General features: G+C 50.3%; 3 protein-coding genes across 3 annotated transcripts; 1 reads left to right on the top strand and 2 right to left on the bottom strand.

Moving 5' to 3' along the window:
- Positions 1-2844: 2844 nt before the first annotated feature.
- LDX57_006783 (uncharacterized protein) lies at positions 2845-4532 on the bottom strand (the record flags this gene model as incomplete). Its single annotated transcript, XM_046088501.1, has 6 exons — positions 2845-2972; positions 3224-3323; positions 3387-3490; positions 3555-4010; positions 4068-4335; positions 4425-4532. The coding sequence occupies 6 exons, from the start codon at positions 4530-4532 to the stop codon at positions 2845-2847; spliced, it is 1164 nt and encodes a 387-aa protein (XP_045944471.1).
- A 3623-nt stretch (positions 4533-8155) lies between these two features.
- LDX57_006782 (putative MFS transporter Fmp42) lies at positions 8156-10370 on the top strand (the record flags this gene model as incomplete). Its single annotated transcript, XM_046088500.1, has 3 exons — positions 8156-8564; positions 8615-8777; positions 8825-10370. The coding sequence occupies 3 exons, from the start codon at positions 8156-8158 to the stop codon at positions 10368-10370; spliced, it is 2118 nt and encodes a 705-aa protein (XP_045944470.1).
- A 1137-nt stretch (positions 10371-11507) lies between these two features.
- On the bottom strand, positions 11508-14312 carry LDX57_006781 (putative C6 transcription factor (War1); the record flags this gene model as incomplete). The annotated part of the gene is made up of 3 exons (XM_046088499.1): positions 11508-12038; positions 12086-12899; positions 12949-14312. 3 exons carry the CDS (start codon positions 14310-14312, stop codon positions 11508-11510), a joined length of 2709 nt encoding a protein of 902 aa, XP_045944469.1.
- Between the last annotated feature and the right edge of the window lie 761 nt (positions 14313-15073).

The following is a 15073-nucleotide window of genomic DNA, read 5'->3' as shown; positions in this document are numbered from 1 at the left end:
ACTGTCATTTAGCCATGTCTATCACTGCGTCGACATCTGCCAGAATCAGGATCAGAATCTGGACTTTCATCTAGCCGGTCCGGTTGGGTCTACGGAGTGTGGCTGATGGCTATGGATCACATCGTCACAATCACAATCACATCATTGCATCCTGGAATCAGACCATGCATGTCACCCTTTACGGAGACAGTTGTGGTAGACCGAGTTCTGGACCTTTCTTCTTGCCATCCTCACAACATCCAATTCCTTCGATCTATCAACATACACAGTATGTCCACAGAATATGTATACATACATCTACCCATTTACTCTACATTTGCAGCACTTAATACACTCTGCCTCGCAACGAGTCACCCGATTGACATACTCCGTAGGAGGACCGAGGAACTTAGGAAACGGAACCCATCATCAACCGATCTACAGTCTACTCCATACTCCGGACCTAGGATCAAGAATCTGCAACGCCGGATCACATCCGTACCCAGATATCTAGACCGCATACCGCTCATCCCCGAGCGCGGTTCCATGGAACGCAACCTGCAGGCCGCGAGACACAGCCCGTGAAGAATCTCACTCTCAAACAGCCGGACTTACCTAATGATATGCGACTCTGCGCGTCCATGAGAGCAGATAGATGAGCATGAGCTAGCTGACACGAGAGAAGGCGCGAAATCGAAACTGAATGGACAGAACAGGGCAGATAGATGCGAGAACTGCAGATGAAGGTTATCCTGACACAGACCAGCGTTTGATGAGTCTAGGTCTCGGACGAAGACACGGAGCGGAGGACCGCCGATGAACTGAACTAGACCGTCTGTGTTCTCTACATACGGAAAGCTCCGTAGGGGTCCATCTTGGTGCATTTGTTTGAGACTTCAACGAGACGATCAGGATGAGGTGCGGTAGAGATGGACTAGTTGGACTGTACACACTGTATGCTTGGGTGAGGGCTTTTACTACCAGACTTTGCATTATTGAAAATTCTGCCATTTTTTGCCCTTCTCTTTTCTATATTTCTCTTGTTCATTATGATATATAATAAGTTCGAAATCTTACAAATAACGTGAGGAACGTATGCCTGCCAGACCGACGGAATCTGGCCCGAGATTGCGCATCCTGTGGGGGTTTTCCCGACGCTCCATCAACCAGATGACTAACACTTGCCCTAACCTTTTCCAGTAGAAGTACGGAGAGGTGGGGGGTGGAGCTGTGTACGGTGGAGACTAAAAGGTGGAGGGCAAGAAAAAAAGAGAAGAAAAAATAACCTGATACTGATGCTATTCTTAGGGATGACAGTCAGGAACTAAGCAGTTAGCGCATCAAGATGCGTAGACTAGCATGCTCCTTTAATGTTATTCGGTTTGGAGACTCCGGCATTAGTTCTGTTGCCGGTCTGTTGCCGGTCTGGTTGGCGGAGATAATTACTATTTTTGATATTCATGCTGTGTGCCGGAGAGATCTTCGTTCCTTGCGTTTACCTAATTACTGGTAGGATTGGGGAATAGGATTAGGTTTGCACGATTGGGTTAGATACGTACCTTAATTGCTCAGATCTATGCATATTGATACTCAGCATAATAGATAGATAGCATGGAAACTGAGCATAGGATATACCAAATACCTACAGACTACTCCGTCCGTGCCTGCTTCTGTAACACTGACAACCCTGACAACTGCCAGCTCACCCGGTCATGTTTCACCTCGCCAATCCTTCTGATGTCAGGCTTCTCGAGCCCCACACGACACGAACCGGCCCCATCAAGTCTGACGTGGGGCTGCCCCGCATGGCGACAATCCATGTGGGATCTTTCTGGACGCTGTGGTAGACTTACAGAGACTGTCTCAGTCTACTTTTGTTCGATTATGATATCGGGAAGTAGAACAAGGCTAATCTACAAGCCCGTTGCGACGATCGTCGGGTCTGCCCGCCTTAGTGATTTTACTGGGATTTTCCCATCTTATTTCTTTTATTGAAGCATACTTAAAATGCTGTTAGTGTTGTGGACTGTCTAACCTTAGACCTATCAAATCCTCGACGCTAGTTCCTTAGCGTACCACACCGCTAGTAAAGTCAACTCCAATCATCGATTCGAACACTGATCGATGATGATTTGCTGCGGATCTTGAATCCGCGGAGAATCTCGGAATTCGGATTCGTGATTTTCATTTTTTTTCATTTTTTTTTCCTAAATGACTATATTGACGATGCACTGCCCTTGCAGGTGTTCGTTCCTTGGGTTGAAGAACGTGGGACACGAAGGATAGCTTGATAGGGTAAGTTTGACGTTGAGTCGATGAGAATGGGGAATGAATTGTCTTTGCTTTTTTTTTTGTCTCCTATTGTGACTTGAAATATTGATTATTCGACACCATTAGGTCATGGGGCCATGCACACGATACTGCTTTTATTTGGATTTTATTTATTTTTATTTTTTTCTTTTTCTGTCTCGTCGTCCCAATCCTCGAACTGCTGATCGATCTGGTTGGATCGGGCCACCCTCCGTATCGGGTAGAATAGGTATATACTCCGGTTGGGTGGGTTCGTTGCTCATCTGCTGTCTCCTTCTTTTCTCTTGTTCTGTCTGGCTCTCTTTGGTTGTTTGGAGGGTTGGTGTTCATGCATGGAAAGTGCGGAACAAATGATAATAGAAAAAAAAAATGTATTAACCAAAATTGAATCCAGCGTGTCCTGTCCGGTCGTCGTATACTGCGTAGTGTGTAATTTGGTTATAGCGTAATAGCAAAGTCGCTGCGATGATAGGCAGTAGGAAGTAGGTATAGGTATAGGTATAGATATAGTATAGGTTGTGTAGTAGGGAGAAGGAAGTGAGTGTGATTGTGTCATCACGCATGCCAATCGTGACTGAACTTCTGCATGGCAAAACTCCAAGGCCAGCCGTTTTCGGCCTCCGTGCGACGAAGCAGATCGAGAAGGGTGTTTTGCGCCAGGGGATCGCGAATCCAGGAACCGCCTATAATGTGTGACCCGAGAAGAAAATTAGCGTGAGTTTGTTTGTTGGGGTTGGGTTTGAGTTGGGGTTGCTTAAGCTTTTTTTTTTTTTTCTTCCTTTGTCGAAGAAAAAAAAATAAATAAATGAACCAGCAAACTTAAAAATTTGCAAGACAATAATAGGAAAAAGGGGGAAGGAGGAAATAAGGTTATTAGTGAGAAAAAACAAAAAGGACAAGGGTCCTTTTTATTGATTGTTTGTCTTACACTCACAGGCACAGAGAGCGTGGCAGGCCATTATGCGCACGGGTGGATCGTCTTCGGCAGATAGAGCAATGCCGAAAATGATGCCTAAGTTTTTCATCACCTCATCCTTTGAGGCGGAGGGTTCGTTAGTATAGAACATTTCGCAAGGTTTCCTGTAATACCAACGTACCGACATTCTTTTCGAATCGAGACTGGATTCCGACCCTCCCATCGTGTGTAGCTCATGTTGGTGGATTAATGCCTTGGTCATGCAAATATGCTGGACCGCCGTAGCTGCTCGACGTTAGTATAACTCGGTAAACACTAATCACAAAACAACACCCCACCACAAACTCACCATGAGCCGAACTAGTAAACCAGACTAGAGGAAATGGTCTTCCAATACTCGTATTCGCCGGAGAAAAATGCAACGGCTGGAAACTCTCCGGCTTCCCGGCCTCCCAGGCACAAATCTTCCGCTTCAGCGCCTCGCCGTCGATCGTGTCCATGTGGAGCGGATGCGTAGCCCCGTAGCAATAGTTGATGGTTTCCGCCAATAGCCAGATCGCCTTGTGCGACCAGTCCCGGTCACTCGGGACGGTGGTCTGCCATCGCTGGCTGAGTTTCTCTTCGAATGGACTGATGGTCAGTCGTAGCGGGTTGCGGTACGCTAGGGCAAACTGAATGTCTTGTTTCACGAAAACCCAGAACGAGGCCTCCGCGAGGCCGCCAGAGATGGCGCAGTCGACGTGTGAACTAATGTACACCGACCCGGCAAGTAGGTGTCGTTGAAGGTCACTGGATGGAGTGTGTGCTGTTTTTGTTTGGTTTGTTAGAAAACCGGCCACGGTGGAATACGCAGGAGACCCACAGGATAACTGCTCGAAGAATCGTAGTATGACGGTTGACGCTAGGAGGATCTCGATGCTGATTTTGAAATCACTGTTTTCAAGGACCGGGAGGAGAATGGCGATGCAGCGCTCGTGATACCCGTCCGCTGCATTGGATGGGATGGTGTTGGTGGTGTGAGAGAGATGCCGAGCGGCGATGGCGAGACAGGCATACAACAACAGAGCACACGACGGGGCGCGTTCGACGACCATAGTAGAAAAATGCCTCTCATGATCGCACACATCCATCTATCTCAAGTTAGTCATGTTTTCGAGCTTGTTTTCTCTTTCCTTCTCCCTGAGCCGTCCGAGAGAGAAAAAGGGGACGGAGACCATACCCATGCTCCCAAGGTATTCCGGAAATGCCTCAACAGCAAGGCCTCGTTAAAATCATTCAACTTTTGGTTATTACCGAGATTTTCGGATGAATAGAGATGGTTAAACATGACAGCTCGTGATTCAGCTACCGGCTGCCCCCTTTGTGCGCCCGGGTCCACCGGCGAGACTGCTACTCGCGAGACAGCGAGTCGGGGAGGGGCAATAGAAGTAGATGACTGACTTTCAGACGCTTCTCTCAAATATGAAGGGGATGCTGCCGATGAAACGACGTGGTAGTCGGCAGCTGTTCGGTCTGTCTCGTCCTCAAAGGCAACTACCTAGTATCAGCGGGTCCGGGACGACCACAAACAAATGACGAAAAACACATCAATCATGAAACAAACCTTCCGAAGGCGTGTGAACCCAGATCTGATCATCCGGAAACGACAAGTCGCTCTCCCCGTATCGAGGGGGGCCCCTTTGTCGTAAAGACGGATTCTGGCCGTGTCGAAATGTGACTTCTTCCGGCTTCGCGGGCGCAGGAATACACTGCCGTCCCGATCGTTGACAACGTAGGCATTCAGTTCCAGTTTTGTCACCTATATCCTGAATGTTAGGGGAAGGTTAAACGTCAAATAAAGAGGATATTTGGTGGAGATGGGGGAGATGGGGGAGAGGGATTGTTGGTTTTCTTGATGGGGATTTACATTTCAGATGGCGCTGACGGCAAGTGAGACTAAGACAAGAGGAAGAGAAGGGTATTAGATAAGATGCTGACTATACCGCAGGAACAGACAAAAACCAGAAAGAAGTCAACGAGAGTCAGGGCAATTTTACTACTTACCATCCCCTCATCACGGTGTCGTCAAGTACTTCCGCTGCTGTCAATTCTAACAGCCATGGATCATCGATGAAAGCATCAACGCCACTGGTGAAGGAAGAGATGCAACTGATTATCAAGATGATACGAGAAAAACCGGAGGTTGAACCCCAATAGACAGAAAACAAGAAGTGGGAGAAGGGGGAAAGGGAAGGGAAAAAGGAAGGAAGAGGAGGACAGAGGAGGAGAATTAACCCCGACTAATATGCAGCTAAAGGTGACCGCTTTGGTGACAGCAACAGCGAAGGCGATGGAACGAAAATAATGTTAAACGGTTAAAATGCCCAACCGGACGGATGGTTCATTCAGAGTGGAGGTCAAGAGGGCTTGATCAGTGGCAGACTAGCATCGGAGGTGACTTGCGACTCTAATAAAAATAAAATAAGGAAAAGTGGAAATAAGAATTAGAAAAAAATAACCATTAAACAAGCTAAGAAAAAAAGAAGACACCTGAAAACCCAGAAAAAATAATAAACAGCACCACTGATAAACAAGATGAAGACAGCCAGAAGATCGTAATTCTTGGCGGCAATCCAGACTTTCAGGCTCCAGGGGCTAGAGACTGGAGACGAGACTGGAGACTCTAGCACAGAGGCACCGAAGCAGGGCTGTTCCATCCGACAGCAATAGGATAGAAGAGGTATGGTGGCACCGTGGCAGCTTAAGTCGGAGCCACAATTGATAATCCGCTCATCCCATCCCCTTCTTGAAACGGGATAGCCAATCGACTCAAGCTTCAGGGATACGGAGCCCTGGGTGTTAAATTGTTTCTCTTCGTGCCCGGCGAGCGCGTGCGATTGACAGACCCGCCCTCTGATCCCTTCTAGAAGTGGCAAATTTGGGATGAGTTAAATGTGAGGCCATGCGAACCAGAGTCTTCTTATTGGACTTGGGAGGGCCGGCAGTTCTCACCATCCCCCCTCTCCTTGGGTGCTTTTCCTTCCTGGGGTCATAATTTGAATGCCTGATTGTCAATAATGGGCACTCTGGGCCTCTGGGCCTCTGGCAAGTCTCCAGGAGACGGTCGCCGGGCCGGGTCTTCACGCTTAACTCCCTTGGGCTTTGTCATTATGTTTATGTTATCTGTTTTTATGATTCGTCTTTCATGCATGGTCCCTGACTGATTAGAGCCTGACACTAAACCATCCCCGTAAAGGGCCTTAGCGGTGTTCACACGTTGCCTTTGATCGCCTGAAGATTTTGGTGAATGGAGGGACAAGCCAAGCCGTGGACTTTCCCGTTATTAATCAATCTCTCTGTTTCGGTTTATTTTGCCTTTTGTTTCCTTTTTTTTTTCGTGATTTTCTTTTTTGTGTTTTTATTTCTCACGCATCCACTTTTATGCGCGTCGAGCGGTGGTAAACCCACGGTTGCCCATTGCGGCCGGCCGGCCCCCCTGCTAGTCAAAGTTGATCTGTCTTGAAACCTGCTTTATTAATGGCCAAGTCCACCCTCCCATAGGCCATCTTTCACTTCATCCGGACCCGCTAAGAGGTCCCATGTGATTGATGTACTCGGAGTAGCGTGAGTGTCTAGTCCTTTTCGAGTGGTGAGCACTCTTGCCGGCGTGTGCCCTAGCTAGCGTTTTGGGTGGCATGCAACATCATTACGGAGTAGAAGGTCAGTATCTTGGCCTAAGGATCTTGGCTCTGTCTTCTGTCGTGCAGCCAGGGACCAACAATGTCAAGGGCGCAGGACGGTGGCGGCTGTAGCCAGAGAGAGCAAAGATCTTCACAGCGCAGGTCAGTCAACTACTTTCTGATGTACTCGCAACGCGCCTAAAAGGTTGCCCAAATCCAATTAGGAATAGTGTACCAGAGTCGGATCCGGAGGGGAAATACAAAGAGGCAAAGACACGGAAAGAAAAGAAAAATATGAGAATGAAAATGATAGTAAAAAGGATAAAGAAAATAAAAATAAAATAAAGTGAGCTTCTCCGAACCTGCAAACCACCAGAACCACGGCTCAACTTAAGATGGCAGTCCGCCAACGGCGGACAAACCCCGACAGAATGGTCATCACTCCATCCGCCGCTGTGAAGACGTCGGACTCGGCTTCGGAGACTGCAGAACATCGACTCGAGGTCTCTGGTGGATCACAGTTGCTGAGCATATTAGAGACTCTGCCCAATGGCACAACAGTCCGTAAGTCAGCTATGGGCCGATAAGCTAAAGACGGGTGACCCTGTCCCGTTGGTTCAGTATCGGACAGAGTCCGTTCGGCATGGAGCCAGAAAGATCAGGTTGAGGATCTCTTCCAGCCACTTGGATAGGAGCTTGGTCATAACGAACGGAGATCTGGTCGTTGTGGCGTTGGACGGAGATACGAGGGGTCGTCATCGTATGGAATTGGAAGAGAAGAGAAAGCAGAACATCGAGAGAAACAGAGAGAAGAGGCTCACCGCCAACTTCTGCCCACTTCTCAGGCATCCGTTGCTGCCAAGATTTCCAGGCCGCCAGGGACTGCTGACTCAACTCCGGGGAGAAAAGAGAAGTCACGTGCACCGATCTCCGCGCTGTCGTCGAGTCGCCGCCGCTTCTTCCTGCATCCTCCCAGCCACCCGCGTTGTTGAATTCCATCGGAAAATGAGATTCCATCATCTTGGCTCATGATGCCGGCCATGTCATCTCCATCGGCCTCCTATCTAGCATTTTTATTCTAGCTTACCATCGACATTCAATTCCATCTCCGTCATTCTTCCCTGTCTGTACCATTCCTTCCCCGCACCAGTACCTTGTAAGAAGACCAGGGGCGCTCCCGATTGGAGCTTGGGGTCTTCCTTGACGTGATACAAGACTCGTCGGAGCTGCTCAGGGAACTTCATTCTGACAGCCTCTCACTTTTCATCCTTCGACGGCATTCGTCGCCGGCATGTCTCTCAACCGTCTCTCCTATCTAGAGTCGTGGGTGCAAAATCCCGCTTCTTTCCGTCGTCGACCTCGCGAACAATCTCCTGGAGATGAGTCTGATGACGATGAGCTAGCATACCACGACCTCCCCGAACCCTCCCTATCGTCCTCGTTTCCTTCGACGTATAGTCATCATTCCTTCCGGCATCGCTTGAATTTCAACCCCTACGCTGGACCCGGCTGGAACGAGCCCTCCGTAGATGAGGCCAATGCCGACAGAATCTCCACGCGAAGAGAGCCGCTGAATGTCCCTGCGCCAGAGCAAGAGATTCAACCCGAGAGAGCCGAGCCGATCCCAGAGGCTAAACCCCTGGATTGGAATGGCTTGGAAACCACTGGAGCATTCGAGGTTGGGCGCACTCGGCGAATCTGTAAGCTTAATGTGACTTTGGTAGCTGTAACGCGACTGATGTTCCCTCAGTGCAGGTTTGTATCGCGATACTGTACTGCTTCTTCTCTGCGGGGATTGTCTTCGGATTCGCCGCGATCAAACCGGTTTTTCTCAAAGAAGGCGTCTATCGTAATCAGTGCTCTACCGAAGAGCTGGAAGGGGGCCAGGCCGTATGCTATGGACAGGAAATCCGGTGCGTTCTTCCGATCGATCAGATGGTGCTGTCAACTAATTAAACAGTCTGAATCTGATGTTCACTATTGCGGCTGTCGCAACTAACGTTTCAGCCTTGCCTGTGGGCACCATTTTGGATACCTATGGTCCGCGTGTATGTGGCGTATTGGGATGCGCTTTTCTCATTCTGGGATCTCTGCTTCTTAGTCTAGCTTCTACCGTGCCTTTCGATGCCTACATTCCTGGCTATCTCGCTCTTTCCTTAGGCGGCCCATTTGTGTTCATTTCCTCGTTTCAGCTGTCCAACACCTTCCCTACACACTCGGGACTTATATTATCGTCGCTGACGGGTGCATTTGACGCGTCCAGCGCTCTCTTCTTAATCTTCCGCCTGACAAATGAGGCCAGCGATGGACATTTCACATCGCAGAAATTCTTCCTGGCATACTTGGTTGTGCCATTGTTCATACTAGTTGTGCAATTAACTATCATGCCAGCCACCTCGTACAAGACCGCGGGGGAACTTGTTCAGCAGGCTGAGGTGCATATCTCCGCAGAACTGAACGACCGGGTTGACGCTGCGATCCAAGACCGCAACGAGGGTGAACGGCAGCGCAACGACCGTCGCGTTCGTCGCCGAAGCATCGTCAGTAAGATTCAAGACCTCCTGGCCGACGGCGACGATGACGCCGCCTCCATCATCGCAGACCCGATCCTCGGCACCGCTCCCGCCGAGGACGCCAACGGCTCCGCACAGACCCGTCTGCGCCAGCAGCAGCAGCAGTCGCAGCATTCCAACACGCATACCGCCGGTGGCGTCTGGGGCGCATTGCACGGCCGCTCCGCCCTGCAACAGATCCGGTCCCCATGGTTCGTACTCATCACGCTATTCACGGTCCTCCAGATGCTCCGGATCAACTACTTTGTTGCCTCTCTGCGCCAGCAATATGAATACCTCTTCGGCTCGCGCGACGCCGCCCGCCGCCTCAATGAATCCTTCGACTTCCTGCTCCCCATCGGTGGCCTCCTCTCCATCCCCTTTATTGGCACCATCATCGACACCGCCAGTACCCCGTTCGTTCTCCTTGTCCTCGCCACGACGGCCACCGTCATCGGTATCCTGGGGTGCATCCCAGATAGCCTGCAGGCCGGATATGCGAACATCGTTCTTTTCGTTATCTACCGTCCTTTCTACTACACTTTAGTGTCCGACTACGCGGCCAAAGTCTTCGGCTTTCAGACCTTCGGCAAGGTCTACGGGCTGATCATCTGTCTCGCTGGACTCGGCAATTTCGCCCAGGCAGGGCTCGACGCCGTCACGTTCAAGACGTTCGAACGGAACCCGATCCCCGTGAACATCGTTCTCACCGGGTCGACCTTCGTCGTTGGTTTCGCGTTGGTCGTGTTCGTCTGGCAGAAGGCCCGAAACATGGCTACCACAGGTCCGGGGGGGTCCGGTCCGGATGGAAATCTAGAACAAGGCGTCTTATCCGAGGGGATCTCAGCACGAGATTGGGAACATGAACCTTTGTTGCAGCGACGGATCTCGCCTGCTAATCATCATGGAGAAATGCCTTCTTACGGAACGACGACAATTTCAAACGCATTATAGATACCCATGTATCTTCTAGCGAGTGTTTGTTTTCCTTCCATTTTTCTCTGGATTCTTTGGGTTGTTTTCTGAATATCACTTTTTGTATCTTTCCTTTTGTATACGTATACGGATGACTGTTTGTTTGTTTGGTTTTGCTTGTTGTGTTTAGTCTACTACTAAGTCTGCTATAAATTAAATATTTCCCTCCTCATTCTCAAGTGCTTCTCGAGGGTATAATCCCCACCAAAAGATAGCAGATAACTCAGATACATGAAAAGGTAAATCCAGGAGGGGTATACAGAACACTTCATCCATAGAAAATACCCTTAATTCTTGATATATCACCACCATAGCCCCTAACACCGCCACACGCCCGGATTGAATCTTATTGTGTTCAGACAATTGCTGAGATTTACCTGATCTGCCAGGTAAGATAGCTGCAGTTAACTAAAACACATGACACAACAACATGTTAGCTAGTTACTTTTCACAATAGAGATGAGTAGGTTTAGATTCGATTCAGATTTGTCATATACTTGCTCCGTATTCTCCTACCTCTTCACCTCTTACCTATCGAAGAAACAATACATCACCCTAGCGATATAACTCTTCATCGATCTATTAACTTACCGTATGTATATCAGACAATATCAAGCAGGCAATACGATACCTCATGTACCTAGCTAGCTAGCTAGTTAGTCCCCGTGCCATCAGCTATATATACCGAGACCAGGCTACTACGGAACAAAGTAAACACTGTAGTCTGTTGTATAATGTGCTGTATATAATTACCAAACCTATATCCACATATACATATCTGGATCTGGATCTGGACACAGACATCCCATATTAGTTAGACATAAAAACCGAGAATCAAACTGAGAATCAAACCGAAACCGAAACTGAATAAAAAGGCGAGTTTTCTTGTGCCTCCACTATGTACTGTATCTTGTGTATCTGCCCAGCGCTTATACCTATCTATTCCTTCCAAAATCTACAACGAAAAGTATTTACAGACACTGATCGAAATCAAATAATATACATATATAACTCCTCCTTATAAGTCCACCATATTTACATACAACCCTACCAATCCAACCAACCCACCCCACTCCATAACTCAATCCAATTTCCAACTCAGAATCAATGAAAGGATCAATAAAACCCCATCCCCTCCCCTCCCGTGCCGTTAAAATCAGCCGGAAAATTGAACACCCCATACCCGAACATACCCTCCAACGCGAACAGATTATCCGGATCACCTCCAACTTGCAGGCCAAGTTCAGGAAGAAAGAAGCCTGGTGTGGGTGTTGTTGTTGAGGGACCGGTGCCGGAGAGGTCGAGGTTATTATTAGGATTGTTAGGGTTGTGGGTGTTAGGGTCTGGATAGGATGATGAAGAAGGGGGGAGGTCTTGGTAGGGAGATGTGAAATGGGGGTTATTGTAGTATTGTCTTGGTGTGGTGGAGGGGTATTGGGTCCAGGGTTCAGAGGAGGAGGTGGTTGTAGTGGTGGAGGGGTCGAGAGATTGAGGGAGGAGGGTGGATGATTGAGACTGGGTAAGGGAATCAGATGTTTGAGGGGTATATGGGGTTTGGCCTCTGCCGTAGGCGAGATGAGCGTGATTTTTCGGTTCGCCCATGGCGACTTCGCTGAGGAGATGGAGGGGAGTAGTGCCGGGTTTAGACTGTGATTGTTAGCTGCTGTATAGATTGAACCTGACGAAAGACATACTTGGTTCTGTTCATCTGGCCCGTCTTGCGATAACACAACGCTGCGCTTCCCGCCCAACCCTTCCTGAAGAGCAGGGATTTGGTCCTTTCGCTTCGCAAACCAGCTGCGAAGCATGCGGAGCACCACGCAGAATTTATTCGGGGTGCGGCCCCCGGGAAGCTCGCCGGCATGGTGGTAGTGTTGGATCACTTTGTCGATGTAATATTCCACCCGGAGACTAGACGGGTCGATGACCTGTCCGATGCGTGTTTCTGGAGCAGACACCAACGAAAATAACTTGATGAGAGCCACGACGGCGAAAGACGTGCGAGCCAGAGCAACCACAGGTAAGGCGATGAGATCCTTCCCGTCGATGGCACAAATCGTGTCCAATGCCTGATGAATAGCCGTGAGACAGATACTCAGCGCGTTCATGTGAGCTGCACTGGTGGGACTCGAATAGTCTTCCGTCTTCGGCTCATCGTTCACTTCCATGTGCATGGCCCCTTCATGCATGTACAGATCGACAATACATTCGGCTTGTTTGAGCATGGGAGAATCATAAGGCCGCGCCTCCCTCCGCCACTGCTCCAGCTGCTTTTCGAAAACCTTGAGCGTATACTGAAACTTCGGGTCGGCAAAGGCAATATTAGCAGTGGTTTCATCGCCCACAAACTGCATATTAATCTCCTCGATGATATGTGCCAGTTTAGCCCAGTGGACCATCACTTTATCCGTGGGAAGGGCGTCGGGCGATCTCTCGAGAACCTCCACACATTCATCCATGTACGAGCTCCAACGGACTAGAATGGGCCGTCGCAAGGAAGTAGACACCCTGTCACTGTTAACGTCATACCTTAACCCAGATGGAAGAAGAGACATACTGCACAGCAACAAAATAACAACCCAACCAAGCACGTCTCGCCTCAGGCGAATCCGGATCCTGACCCGGCGTCTTCTTCTGCATCAGATCCTTAACCAGACTGAAATGTTTATTCCTCGCCCCAACCTTCCGATACATGCCGATATCAATGCCCACCGTCAGGGCCAGATGGCTGAGCTGGTAGAATTTCAACTCTTCAAAGTTATCCGGCGGAGCGTACCAATTGCAAGTGACGAGCAGACCCTGCATGATTTCGAGAGACTTCTCGCCGCGCACGATGATGCGGTCTGCGATGACTTTGTAGAAGTCGTTGACTAGGGGGAGGTGCAGATCGGGCTGGATGGGACCGATGGCGGCGGCAATTATGGCGTGGAGAAGGAGGGGTTTGGACCGGCGGACGTCGGTCATCGTGGTGCCCAAGGGGAAGACGACCATCGGGATGCTGTTGGCCATTTGGTTGACATATCGATTGAACGCTTCCGAGGCGACTTCCACACTCACGAGGCCCCGGTCGATCACGTCCACGAAGTCGCTCGTCTCTGGCCTAGGCGCCAGTTTCGAAGGAGATCGCCATTGGCTCCCACGGTCTACATGATCCGAGCCAGGACTCGCATGCCCATGCCCGAGGATCGACTCGTTCCGCGCATCCTTGATCTCTCCGCCATAATGCCGTTTCATCCCAGACAAAACCATATGCGGATCTTCCGTCGCCGAGCCAGCAACCTGCGTCGTCGGACCCAACCACCTCCTCCCCGCATGTTCCTCGCGCGGCAACTCCACCGGCGCCACCGGCGTCTGTTGCTGCAAGGGATCCTGCCCATGCGACGCCTGCAAACTAGCGGTCAAAGCATCAATCTTCCTCTCCAGCTCCGCGACCCGACTATCCGTTTTCTTCTGGCGCTTACGGGTCGGCACCGTGACGACACAGGACCGTCTCGCCTTAGCGCAGCGCTTACACGAACCATTCGGATTATTCACGTCAGGCTCACACCGGACCTTCAGCTGCCGACAAGCCTCGCAGGCGCGCGGACGCTTCAAATCGGCATACGGATCGTTCGGATCGACCGGCTCCGCTCCCGACGGACCTCCCTGATACAACGAGTGGGCGGACGACGCGCCGTAGTAGTTCACATCATTGGTAGTCGCAGAGGCGGCGGCGGAATGGACATGTTCGCCGGAGAAGTGGGACGGCGGGTCGGGATATTCGCTAGTAGTGCGGGACGAGGAGGCGCTGAGGTTGGCATGCCTGGTGGGTGGGGAGGGAGCGGCAGCATAGGCATGGGAATGGGGATGAGAATGCGACTGCGACTGCGACAAGGCGGGCGCATCAGAGTGACCGTCGCGCAGGCGCGGATCGATCTCCATCGGCTGCGGGGGCGGAGATGTCAGCTCGGCTGATCCGACCAGGTCGCATCACCAGGAATGAGAAAATCCAACCAGTCCAGCCAGCGGTGCATACTGCATACCAAGACAACGACAAGACCAGCGGGCACACGAAAAAGGAATAGATCAGATGCAGACAGGGAGACGGATTCCTTCGGCTTACCAGAAGAGGGCGCAAAGGCCGTGTCTCCGGAGGGTGGAGGAGGCCCTGAGAGTCGGAGAGACGGTCGGGTCGGGGACCGATGACCGATCAGACGGTGATCCGGAGGTTAACCACGCAGCGAGGAATGGGAAAAGCGGGTTCTGACGTTGACGGGTCCGATGAAGCGGGGAATTGTCATCGATGATAAAAACCCAAGCTTTGGGGGGAAGAAACGGTGCATTCGTCCTGCATCAGCGAGAAAGAGAGGAAGAAAAAGAAAAGAAAAGGGAAAAGAGGAGGAAAAAGCAGGTGACCGACGGATCCTTCGCGGCCTGACCACCTTCCCGTTTGGGGTGTGGCAGCCTGAATGGCGGTTCTGTTCGACACTATGAATATACTAAATATACATGATTGTATATTCATCCGGAGTGGTTTTCTTTTTCTGAATTCTTAACCCGAACTAGAGTAGAGACCGACCGACGTAACTGAACCACCACACCCACAGCAAATTGGCAGATTGCAACGGGCAAATTCCGCGTCAACGCAGACATGAGTAAAACCCCCCGCTTAAACGATTCTAAACAAAAACGATCCCCCATGA

Source organism: Aspergillus melleus, assembly GCF_016097325.1.
Source record: "Aspergillus melleus strain CBS 546.65 chromosome Unknown contig3, whole genome shotgun sequence".
Lineage (NCBI taxonomy): Eukaryota > Fungi > Ascomycota > Eurotiomycetes > Eurotiales > Aspergillaceae > Aspergillus > Aspergillus melleus.
Note: the sequence above shows the minus strand (reverse complement) of the source record. Positions and strands in the feature narration are given on the sequence as shown.